At 51.1% G+C, this 12,328-nt stretch overlaps 1 protein-coding gene across 10 annotated transcripts in view; it reads left to right on the top strand.

The window, feature by feature from the left end:
• Window positions 1–12,328, top strand: part of DLG5 (discs large MAGUK scaffold protein 5) — a 120,670-nt gene that overhangs the window by 83,084 nt on the left and 25,258 nt on the right. For all 10 annotated transcript variants that reach the window (XM_042240982.1, XM_027962304.2, XM_015104464.3 and 7 more), the window contains 7 exons: window positions 2,343–2,527; window positions 4,492–4,617; window positions 6,803–6,935; window positions 7,366–7,493; window positions 8,502–8,677; window positions 9,039–9,142; window positions 11,026–11,118. In XM_042240982.1, the coding sequence (XP_042096916.1) occupies window positions 2,343–2,527; window positions 4,492–4,617; window positions 6,803–6,935; window positions 7,366–7,493; window positions 8,502–8,677; window positions 9,039–9,142; window positions 11,026–11,118 (945 nt within the window). The remainder of the gene's footprint in view (window positions 1–2,342; window positions 2,528–4,491; window positions 4,618–6,802; window positions 6,936–7,365; window positions 7,494–8,501; window positions 8,678–9,038; window positions 9,143–11,025; window positions 11,119–12,328) is intronic.

The raw sequence follows: 12,328 nt of genomic DNA, 5'->3' as shown, positions 1-12,328 counted from the left end.
CCCACCCACGGCTCCTGACATCTATCTACCAACGTACTGTCTGACTCTGAATTGGACTATTATTCTAGGTAATTGAAGAGATTCTTACTAAGCAAATATAATATGTTGTGGCTTGGTGACTGCCCTGGAGAAAACATCAACCTCATTTTCATATTCTGGTATGAGAGCTTAATTGTTGGGGAAAATGTTGATACCAAATAAGGAAAACAAAATGATGAAGAGTAAAAACATCAGAAATGCCTGAGTCAGTCCCTGAACTACAACGTCAAGGACAGTGTGTTAAAGCCGTTGAAGGTGAGGCTGTGATAGGCCAGCAGCCACCTGGCTGAGATGATAGAGGTCAGTTGTGCTCTTGGCAGGAATGCAGAAGCACGGGGGTGGAGGAAGACCCCCGGCTGCCCCGCAGTGCTCGGTCTGGTGGCCCGTGTCGCCCACTCTGCCAGGGCTCACGTGTGCCTCCAGTTGGAGCCCTGAACCTTCACAGGGGGCACTGGCCACACATGAGGTCTGCCTGTCCGCTGAGACAGGAATCTTTTCTGGGCACCCATCCCAGTCAGAAGGTGAGGACAGCCCAGCCCCCACCCCTGTAGCTTCCACAGCTGAAACCATCGGCTCCCTCTGGAATCTGTCTGGGTTCTGGGACAAGACCACTCCCCGTCTGGACAGAAGAGGCTAACTAAGTCTCTGGCCTGGGCCATCTTGGCTCTGAGGTATGGGCGTGGAGGGTCTTATCTCCCCATGGCCTGCGAGGCCCCTAAGGATTGCTCCCACCCCTCTCCAGCAGCCACTTCTTGCGGGGTCACCTGAGATGGACCTTGAGCCAGGCCAGGGCCCAGATCTCAGAACTGTTTTTGTTCTGCTCAACAGGGCTGGTGGTTCTTTTTCCTTCTGACACGTGTGCCTTCCTATGCTCCCCACCTCCTCTCTGTACCTCCAGTTTATTTACCCTCTTTTCTCTTTCATTGCCTCCCACTCACCCTATTGTCTTCTCCAGAGTGGGTTGTGCAAAGAAAGAGCAGGTGGGGGCCCTGTCAGGGTTTTTGCCTCGCTCTGGACACCCGGTCAGCTCTGCCACCTCTCTTCCTTGCTTCCCACCTTTGAGAGAGGGCACAGCCAGGGACTTCCTTCACCTGGGCCGGCATCCAACCTCCGGCCATGGGCTGCCAGGTTCCGTGAACGCTTGCTGGCTTCAGGAGGACATGGAAACTGGTTGCTGCCCCAGGGAAGCCATGGGGCGCTGCTGCCTTTCACAGAGGTCCTTCCGGAGACTGGGTCGCTTCCTAAGACAGGCCCGTCTGACAGAGCCGCTGTCCCCTTGAAAGGCAAGCTTGGCCACCTGGACTGGCAGTGCTTTCTACTGCTCCTTGAACGCAGCTGCATCTCTGATGTCCAGTCCTGCTTGGGGGATTGAATTTGGTAGAAAGTTGGGGAGCATGGTATGAGCGGGGAGGTACTGTGTGAAGTGAGGAAGGAGCAGTGGGGAGCAGGGGGATAGGAGGCGAGGCACTGGGGGAGGTGGACGATGACCCAGAGGAGCATTCTCGCCTTGTGTGTATTTCACCTCTTCAGAAAGCGTTTGAGCTGGACTAGGAGTTACTCTAGCAGTAGGCACTCACTTCATTGTCTCTCATATTCTTCATGTTTTCTGAGGATTGTGGAAGCACAGAGGGAGCTTTCTGTATGAATGCTTCAAAGAGTTTGATTTGAAATTTTAACGGAGCATGTCGTGCTTTGGAAACAGGTCTAGAAGCAGATCCTTTAGATTTCAGCTTTTTAAAGGAACTGAGACACCTAGGACTTCCCCAGCAAACATAGCAGTCAGTGGATTTTCAGACTTAGCAATGACTGTGTGCCAGAGTGTGACAGCTGTGTTGTAGACGCAGCGGGTGGGGAAGTGCCGTGACCAGTGCTGCGCCCTTCACTGCAGTGGGGCCTCGTGTCACGATTTGCCACAAGCACTGTCTAGAGAGATGCAGAGGGCTCTCTGCAAGACACACATCCCGGAAGTGGCAGGTGGGGTTTAGGAGGAGCCCTCTGGGGGTCATTTCACCTGGGCCTCTGAGACCAGGACAGAGGAGGGGCCAGGCTTCCAGTCCTGGCTCTGTGAGGGGCTGAGAGAGTTTGAGTGAACACAAGTACAGCATCGCTAGGGGTCTGAGCATGGCTGTGGAGCGTGTCGTCACGGTTTGGGGTGTGTCGGAATGGGCTCTGGCTGGGATCCCAGCACTTCCCTCCATCCGGCTCCTAAGAGTGCAGCCCCAGCTCCTGCACCAGTCGGAGGGCACTTGTGGACCAGAAGGCCCAGTAACCTCCCCCTCTGCTCGCTCATTGTCCCCCTGCAGATCAAAGACACAGTGACGATGGACGCCGGGAGAGCCAACAAGGAGGCTGAAATCCTTCGAAAGCAGTGCAAGGCTCTGTGCCAGGAGCTGAAGGAAGCCCTCCAGGAGGCAGACGTGGCCAAGTGCCGGCGGGACTGGGCATTCCAGGAGCGGGACAAGATCGTGGCTGAGCGGGACAGCATTCGGTATGGGCGCTGGGGCCCCCACGGGCTCAGGTCTCCCCACAACGCAGTGGGTCTGTGGGAGTGTCAGAGTCTTTACCACTTACTTCCAGGTCTGGTGGGAGTGACCCGAGTCCTTCTCACTCTAGGTGATGCCCCAGTCTCGCCTCATAGTGAAAGTTTGGAATTTTCCATTGCATCTCAACTTCCTGTTTGCCTTCACCCTAGATGTCCAAGTGCATGCTGTGTCCAGAGCATAGACCCTCGTGAAGTGGCGCAAGGCCAGGCTTAGGGGGCTTCTGGTGCAACTGACATTTCAGCAATGCATTCTTTTTTTTTTTTTTTAACTTTGTATTTTGTATTGGGGTATAGCTGCTTAACAAACAATGTTGTGATAGTTTCAGATAAACAGTGAAGGGACTCAGCCGTACATACACATGTATCCACTCTCCCCCAAACTCCCCTCCCATCCAGGCTGGCTCATCTCATTGAGCACAGTTCCCTGTGCTACGCAGTAGGTCCTTGATGGTTATCTGCTTTAAATATGGCACTGTGTACATGTCCATCCCAAACTCCCTAGCTTTCCCTTCCGCTCATCCTTCCCTTCCCCACCCGGCAACCAGAGGTTCATTCTGTAACTCTAAGTTTCTCTCTCTTTCTATTTGGTAAGTAAATTCATTTGTATCACAGAACTGCATTCTTACAGCTAGTATTCATTGGTTGTTGACAACCAGTGTCCCTTGAGCTTTAAGGAGACCCTGGGAGAGAAATAGCCTTTTAGGCTCCTGGGCGTGTGTGATGCCTGTGCGGGGGCCGAGCAACGTCATGGAACAGGGCAATGCGGGGAGGGAGATGCGTGAACAGTAAACCCGTGGGGGTGTGCAGGGAACTGGGGGGCAGGTAGGGAGGTCTCCCCAGGAAGCATGGCATTCGAGCCAGAACTTAAGCTTGAGTGGCATTTTTTCTAAATGGAGGAAGGTGATGGGTCCTGCAGCCTGAGGGACCATCATGAACAAAGGTGGCTGGTGAACTCAGGGCAGGCCTGGGACTGGGTGTGGCATGAGTGGGGTGCACACTTCCAGAGTCAGTAGGAGAAACGGCCGACAGGGCTCCTGAGGGCAGGTGGTGAGGACCGCTGGAGGGGAGCCCTTGAGTGTAGACTTGGAGCTTGGCCTGGAGTAAAGCCAGGAGAGGCCCTAGTGGCGTGGTGTTGCTGGTGATGACTGAGAACCCGGTCAGTGAGACTTTTTGTAACTTGTGGCCGTTTGGAGAGACAGATGTACTCTGGGCTGATCGGGAGATAAAGGTTCAGGGTTGGAGGGGACTTGGGGCCATTGAGAGGAAGGGACCTGCCCGTTCAGGGTCCGTCCGGTGGCAGGATGCAGTTCTGCAGGTGGCACAGAGCACAGACTCCCCTGCTGCTGGGTCACCTGTCCCCACCTCCTGTCTGACTGACCAAGCTGATCCTGGGATCCCAGAGGCCATACATTTGTTAGTAGAGACTTTTTAAGCCTACCTGCACAGGGCTCGGGGCTGCAGAGATGCGTAAGACATGATTTCTGTCCAAATGGGGGGCTCCATCTAGTTGTGGGGTGGAGGGCAACTCTAGAAAAACCTGCATGAAGCATGTGGTCGGTGCTGGAGCACTGGGGCTTGCCAGATGGGCTGGGAGCGCGGGAGCATGGTGTTTGACCCCAGGTATACTGAGGGTGAAATTGTGGGATGAACTCTGGACTGCAGAATGAGATGCTTGTTGCCTGGTAACCATGGGGTTGTCCCCTCTGCCAGATCCAAGGTGTCCCCTCTGTCCCTGTGTGGGATTGGCCTGGGAGGTCTTGTCTCCAGACTCTCAAGCACTCCTCTCATGCATTTGGGGCCGAGGCAGGCATCCGGGGTGTTTAGGAGCATGGGCTGCAAGCTTCACTGCAGGCCATGAGTCCTCCGCCCCTGCCCCTCACAGTGACCTTGCCCCTTGCCCCCTCTGTCAGGACGCTCTGTGACAACCTGAGGCGGGAGCGGGACCGGGCAGTGAGCGAGCTGGCTGAGGCCCTGCGCAGCCTGGACGACACTCGCAAACAGAAGAACGATGTCAGCCGGGAGCTGAAGGAGCTCAAGTATGCTGGGGTGGGCGCTACTGGGATGAGCTGGCACCCAGGGAGCACGGGGCCCCCTCCCACCAGAGCACAGCAGCCCCATGGGCAGGCCTGGCCGCCGGTCCCCTTACTCGGTCAGTCCATAAAATGTGTCCCAGTGTTGCCTCTACGTTGAGAGTTAATTAGAAATCCTCAGACCAGCACAGAAGTGGCAGCGGCCCTTTGGTGAGCCTGTGGAGGTGGACGGGCACCGTGTGCACAGGGGCATCGGAAGGAAGGCCCCTGTCCCGGGCAGTCCGCTGGGGGACAGGCAAGCATGTGTTGTCCATTATTCCCCCTCTCCCTCCCTCGTTCATTCGCCAACTCAGCAAGGATTTGCAAGGTACCTGTTCTTTGTGGACCAGGCCCTGGGGGAGGCACAAGCCATCGGTTCCTGTGGGGGCTCACAGCACATGGAGGTGGACCCAAGGCAGGGCCATCTGAGAGACCAGTATGCGATGGGCCAGAAAGATGACAGGTTGTGAAGCAGCGTTTGAAGGTGGTTGTTACTACCACTCCAGTCTACTCTGACTGTGCTGTGTGGGGCGTCAGACACTTGATTGCAGTGCTGCTCCAGGGACGTCACTTCAGACTTGGTAGCCTCTCCCAGTGTATAGAAAATATAAAGATCCAAGCTGAAAAAGAGAAACTGGCAGATCCCAACAGCCATCATTGCAGTTCAGAACAGGAACCAGACTCTGTAGTTGAGAAGCAGTGGCTCTCTGTCTGTTCGTGAGACCTCCCAACCCGATAGGGTGGTGAGAAGCTAGTGGGTGTGCAAGCCTCGCACATTCAAGCGAAGCCTTCCAGAAGTGGGGGTGACTGCTTCCCCTTCCTCCCTGTTCAACAGCATCTCTTAACATGAGACAAACAGCTTCATTTGCTCAATGAAAACCCAGAAGCCCTGGGACTTAGGCACTCTAAGAAAATCCCGGAGGTTAAGAGGCAAAAAGGCAGGCTCTCCAGGGACCCAGTTTGGATCTAGCAAGCGGTAGAATCAAATTAGAGCAAAGCCTGGAGCCCTGGGGTGCTTGAGCACGGGAAGAGGTTTCGTACAGTAATTGAGCCAGAGTTGCCTGGAACTTTTGAGAAATGTCAAGTTCCATTTGTTTGTTTGTTCAGCACATTTGTATTTGCGCCTTCTCGGTGCTGAGTTCTCTTAACTGGTGGGGTGCAGGCAAGGGACTTGGTGCTGCTGCCCAGGAAGCCCCCCGTCTGCAGAAGCAGCACACTTGCATAGTGGGCGAGAGCTGAGCCACGTGCGGTGAACGTGCAGCACGAGGGTGTCAGGGCAGTGATGATGAAGTCGGAAGGCCATCTGGGCCCAGGTTTTAGGAAGAAGGGTGTTGCTGGGGAAGATTACAAGGTTTCTGAGTCTTTTTTCATCCTCTTCCCTGAGTCTTTCTGAGAGCTAAAGCTTTTTATTTTGATAAAATCCAATGTATTGATTTTTTAAAAACTTTAATGGATTATGTTATGTCTGAAAAACCCTTAATCTATTTTAGATCTCAAAGATTTTCTCCTATACTTTCCTTCTAGAAGTTTTATAGTTTTACATTTAAATCTATGATAGATCGTGAGTTAATCTTTACATAAGGTATGGGCTTTAGGTTGAGAGTCTGTTGCCATGATGTCCACTTGCTCCAGCATCATTCGTTGAAGACGGTGCTTTCTTTATGGAATGACTTCTGTATCTTTTGTGCTTTGTGGAGCTGATTCTGGGTCTTCTATTCTGTTCCATTGATCCATGTCTCTGTCTTCCTGGCAATTCCACACAGCCTTGATTTCTGTAGCTGTATAAGTCTTGAAATCAAGTAGAATGATCCCTCCCATTTTATTCTTTATTTTAAAAATCAGTTTAGTCATTCTAATTCCTTGCCTTTCTATATACATGTTAGAATAGTCTTGGCTATTCTAAAAGTCTTCCTGGCATTTCTATCAGAATTGCGTTAAACCCCTACCTAGATAAATTTGGGGCAAATTTCTGAGGCTTAAAAACTGTGAAAACCCACTGATTCAGGAAGCCTTGACCTGACCCTCGGATTTATTAGGAAGCTGGTGCGTAGTGTGAGGGAGATGGGCGTGGTCCACCTCGTTTCGCAGTGGACTCGGCTGGGATACTCTGCCTCCCAGAGGGCCGTTGGCATGACTCTCTCTTCGTCTGCAGGGAGCAGATGGAATCCCAGTTGGAAAAGGAGGCCCGGTTCCGGCAGCTGATGGCCCACAGCTCGCACGACTCGGCCATCGACACAGACTCTATGGAGTGGGAAACAGAAGTTGTGGAGTTCGAAAGGGAGACGGTAAACTGCCCGCAGGTCTTTTTCTCCCCAGCTCTCCTCAACATGCAGGCTTGGGACGGAAGTGAGAGGGGGCCGGCCCTCTCACAGTGCCCTCCAGCTTCATGGCTGCGAGTTGGGAGGTCAGCTTTTGCTCCCAGGGCGCAGATGCATCCTTTGCCAGCACTTGTCCGAGCCAGGTAGCATCCGCAGCTTGGCCTCCTGTGTCCCCCGGCAGATGTTGGCAGTGCATGGAGAGCAGAGCACGAGGGGGCTGTGCGTCTGCAGTGGCAGAGAGGGGTGGATCACAGCTGCTCAGAGCTTTCATCCTGGGGACCAAGTGCCCCGTCAGAGTGAAGGGACAACCCCCGCATTGGAGTGAGTGGCCAGAGGTGTATGTGCCAAGTGTTTCTCACCCCTGCTTAAAGTGAGCTGTTGCTGCTGTTCTTGGCAGGAGGATATTGACTTGAAAGCACTTGGGTTCGATATGGCAGAAGGTGTGAACGAGCCTTGTTTGCCGGGGGACTGTGGCATATTTGTCACTAAGGTGGACAAAGGAAGCATCGCTGATGGCCGCTTACGGTAAGCGTCAGGACCCCGGCTCTGGCGGGGAGGGGGACGTTTCCCTTTGACCTAATGCAGAGGACCTGGAGGAGAGCCAGGTGACATTGATAAGATATTTCTTTTTTAAGGAAATTATTTTTGGCTGTGCTGGGTCTTCCTCGCTGCACAGACTTTCTCTAGTTGCAGCGAGCAGGGGTGCTCTCTGCTTGTGGTGTGGAGGCATCTCACTGCGGCAGCTTCTCTTGTTGCAGGGCACAGGCCGTAGGGCACACGGGCTCTGTAGTGGTAGTTCTGGGCTCTAGAGCACAGGCTCAATAGCTGTGGCTCGCAGGCTTGGTAATTGCATGGCCTGTGGGACCTTCATGGATCAAGGATCAAACATTTTGTCTCCTGCATTGAGAGGTGGGTTCTTTGCCATTGAGCCACCAGGGAGACCACCAGCTGGCATTTAAATGAATGCATCCTAGGATCTGGGGGGCTCTTAGAAGCAACCTGAAGCTTGCAGGTTCAACTGTTAACCCTATTCTTAAAGGACACACCGACTCCAAATTGCCTCTGAATCTGATCTTTCTCCTTTTACTTCTGTGTGTTAAAGGGGGACTCAGGTGGTGTGTGTGAGAGTCTAGAATATGCATTGCTTGCTCATCCCATGACATAGCAATGATAACAATTAGCACCTACATAGTGCTTGTGAACTGCTAAGTTCAATCACTTTATATAAGTTCAGTCACTTTTCATTAACCTTTGCAATTCCATGAGGTAGGTGCTTGTTGCCTCCATTTTACAAATGAGAACCCTGAGGCCCAGAGGGGCTACGTCACACTGCCAGTAAGTTGCAGCACGTGGATTTGAACCCAGGCTGCAACATCTACAAGGTTAACTACTCTACCCTCTCGGAAGAGGAAATCTTTCTGAATGTGTTTGTGGGGTACCTGCTTTCTGGTGTTCTGCTCCCGAGAGGAGCAACAGGCATTCCCCTGGTCCCAAGGCTTTCTCAGGCAGTGACCTGGCTGTGCCCCTCCTCAGGGTCAATGACTGGCTGCTGAGAATCAACGACGTGGACCTCATCAACAAGGACAAGAAGCAGGCCATCAAGGCACTTCTCAATGGGGAGGGGGCCATCAACATGGTTGTGCGTCGGAGGAAGTCCCTGGGTGGGAAGGTGGTCACACCACTGCACATCAACCTGAGCGGGCATAAAGGTAGGGGCCGTGGAGATGGATAGCGTACCCTTTCTTGTGCAGAGAGGGTGCGAGTGTTTTCAAGCGTACCTTACTCCCAGAACAAGGTATTGCAGTGTGTGTGCTTCCCGCCGGGGGACCGTCTGGGTCTTGCGTCTTGCTGTGACTGACTGATTCACTAGACCAGACGTGATCAGGCCCCTGGATGGTCTGACCTGGGTGGGTGCTGAGATGGATAGTCTGACCTGGGTGGGTGCTGAGATGGATAGTTCATAGTCTGCCAACATCCCTTTTATAAGTTGATCTCACAAAGATGAGGGGAGATAGCCGGAGGGCTGTTTGACCCTGGCGGGGGTTGACTGTGGGCCTCTGTGGTTTGCAGACAGTGGCATCAGTCTCGAGAATGGAGTGTATGCTGCCGCCGTGGTGCCCGGAAGCCCAGCTGCGAAGGAGGGGTCCCTTGCCGTGGGAGACAGGATCGTGGCCGTAAGTCTTGGGAACTCTTTTTCCCGGTTCTAGACTCCCTGTCTCCCAGTTCCCACCCTGGTGGCAACCACTTTTAACAACTCCTTGTGTTTTTCTCTCCAAAACTTGTATCTCCCACTTTTTTTTGAAGCAACAAATGTTTATTATCTTACAGTTTAAGCTCCCACTTTTTTTTTTTTTTAAACTTCAGATGTGGTCCTAATATACTGTGCTACTGCTAACCTTGCTTTTTATTTTTAACAGCATGCCTTGAGGTTCTTCCAGATTTGCATCTTTAAATCTGGTCGTTTCAATAAACTGCATGCTCCGTAGTGGCTGTTGAGCCAGTCCCCTGATGCACGGTCAGGACATTTTTGCTTCTATAGCAGTGCTGTGTGGCCACTGCTGTGTATTCCCATGGGGTATAGTTCTGGGGGGGGCGGGGGAAACTGGTGGATCAGAGGCTGTAAGCATTTATCCTGTGACGTGGCGACCTTTCTCCGTGTGCTCCAAGGAAGCTGTGGCCTTTCCAGTCTCATCTGCAGTGTTTGGGGTAGCTTGTTATGTCACGTCTTTGCCAGCGGTTTTTCAGATATGGGGGCAAGCTAGAGTTTACGGCCGTTGTGAAAATTTTTAAGATGTAGGAAAGTTATAAAGAAAAACAAAACCAACCAAATTAATCTACCCTTCCAAGATAAAAAACAAAAAATTAATCTACCACTCCAAGATAATCACTCTGAATATATATTTTTAAGTTTTGATTTTCAAATAATTGCTGAGATAGCTCAGTTATGATATTAAGGAGTATTTAAAAAGTTGCAAAGATAATACAGGAAGGTCCTCTATACCCATCCTCTAGTTACGTCAGTTGGCTACATCTTATGTAACTGTGGCATCAAAACCAGACGGTTGATGCGGGCACAGTGTCTATGTATAGATTTCTGTTGTTTTATCACATTTTAGATTAAGAAAAAAAATCAAGATACAGAACTGTCCAATACTGCAAAGATCTCCCTCATGTTAACATTTATTTATATTTTTTATAATTCTATTTACTTTTAATTGATTGGTGATTGCTTTACAATATTGGTTTGATTTCCGTCATACTTCACAATGAATTACCCTTTATATTAACCTCCACAGTCCTCAGCATGTTCCGCCCCCCACCCCCTGTCATAACTCTGGCAACTAATTTGTTCTCCAGCTCCATCATTCTGTCATTTGGAGGATATTATGTAAGTAGGATTTAGAGTGTGTGCCCATCTGAGATGGCCTTTCTCACTTGGCTTTATGCTGTGAGCTCTGTCACGTGGTCGGCTGTGCTGATGTCGTGGTCCGTGATGCCGAGTGGTGCTCCATCAAGAGCACCACCCCAGTATCACCGGTCGTCTACTGCGTGTACGCTTTTAAAAAGGACTGGAGCAAGTCTGAGGGGGGCGTGGGCAGAGACTCGGGCACGTGGGGCTGTGGGAGTCTCTGTGATGCTGCTTGCTGTCACGTGGCTCCTCTGTGGCCTCCCACGCCGGGACCTCATTTTCAGTCTCCTCCCACTCCTGGGGGCTCAAACACGTTTTTCTTCCTCTTTGCGTGTGAAGGAGTTCTGAGCCGTGGTCCAGCATCACACAGCAGGAAGCAGCAGGGGTGGGATGCTCCCTGGGATCCCTGGTATTCTGGTCCCAGCCAGATGAGTCCCATCCCCAGAGTGCTCTTAAGGCTGTGTATTTCATTTGCTTCAGAAGCCCCATGACTGGACTTTGAGGGCCTTACTGGCGAGGGGCTTTCTCTCCTTTGCCAGCTCCAGACATGGGCACCTTACATAACCAGGCCCGCTGTCCAGCATGGGTCAGCAGCTGGGCAGAACCCCTGGCCTGGCGTGAGTCTGACCGGCTCTTTGTTGGCCCTAGATCAATGGCATTGCACTGGACAACAAGTCTCTGAATGAGTGTGAGTCTCTGCTGCGGAGCTGCCAGGACTCCCTGACCCTGTCCCTCCTGAAGGTAAGCGCCCCACCCTGCCCTGGCTCTGCTCTCACCATCTGTGGGGTGGGCAGAGCCTCAGCTCCATGTTCCCGAGCTGCTTCTCCACATCACTGGGATCCTTGGGGGAAAAGTCTTGATTTCTAAGTCTAGGATGTGCACTAACCCTGATTGGATCTTGGTTTAAAAACCCAAAACGGACAAACAACCCAGCTATGAAGGATGTTTGGATCTGGACTAGATAATTAGATGATCTTAGGAAATTTTTACTTTTCCTGGGTATGATAATGGTGTTGAGATTATACGGGAGAATGGCTTTATTTGAGGGAAAGGCATGTTGAAGCTGTTGGGGTGAAATGTCATAATATTTGTAACTCATTGGCAAATGTTCTGCAGGGTAAATAGGTATAGACAATTTGGCAGAATATTTTGAATCTGAGTGGATTTAAGGGCATTCGTTGTGCTTTCCTGTCAACTTTTCTAAGAAGGTTGGAAATAGGCTCATCTACTTCATTAGGAGATATTTTAAAGTATTAGTTAAAAATTAACAGACCTTTAGGGGAGCAGTTTGGGGTTTATAGAAAAGTTATGTTAGTACAGAGAGTTCTCATATTATCCACTATCTCTACTGTTCATTTTGTGTCAGTGGGGGTACATTTGTTGCCACTGATGAGCCAGTATTCATACATTAGTATTGACTGAAGTGTTCATTTGACATGAGGATTCACTTTTGGAGTACATTCTATGGGTTGGGACAAGCGTATAAGGACATGTATCCACCAGCACACTACCGTAGAGAATAATTTTACTGCTCTAAAGATCCTCTGGGCTTCACCTATCCATCCCCTCCTTCCCCGTAACCCTTGGCAGCCTCTGATCTTTTTACTATCTTTGTAGTTTTGTGTTTTCCAAAATGTCATATAGCTGGACTCTGTAGCATTTTCAGATTGGCTTCTTTCAGTTTGTAATATGCATTTAAGGCTCCTGAGTGTCTTCTCGTGGCCTGATAGGTTGTTTCTTTTTATTGCTGAATAATATGCCGTTGCCTTGGCATACTATAAGAAATACCTTTTAAGAATGAAGCTTTTACATTTTGTTTAATCGTTTGAAAAATTAAGCAGAACACAGTGCACATGATTTCAGAAAACGCTCAAAGCCGGGGAACTTTGTGCCTCTCCTGTGGGTTCCTAGCGGCCAGGCTGTAAACAGGCCTCACCCACGGGCGAGGCGT

This window comes from Ovis aries, chromosome 25 (assembly GCF_016772045.2).
Source record: "Ovis aries strain OAR_USU_Benz2616 breed Rambouillet chromosome 25, ARS-UI_Ramb_v3.0, whole genome shotgun sequence".
Lineage (NCBI taxonomy): Eukaryota > Metazoa > Chordata > Mammalia > Artiodactyla > Bovidae > Ovis > Ovis aries.
The sequence above is the reverse complement of the archived record's forward strand: the minus strand, read 5'-3'. Positions and strand labels throughout refer to the sequence as shown.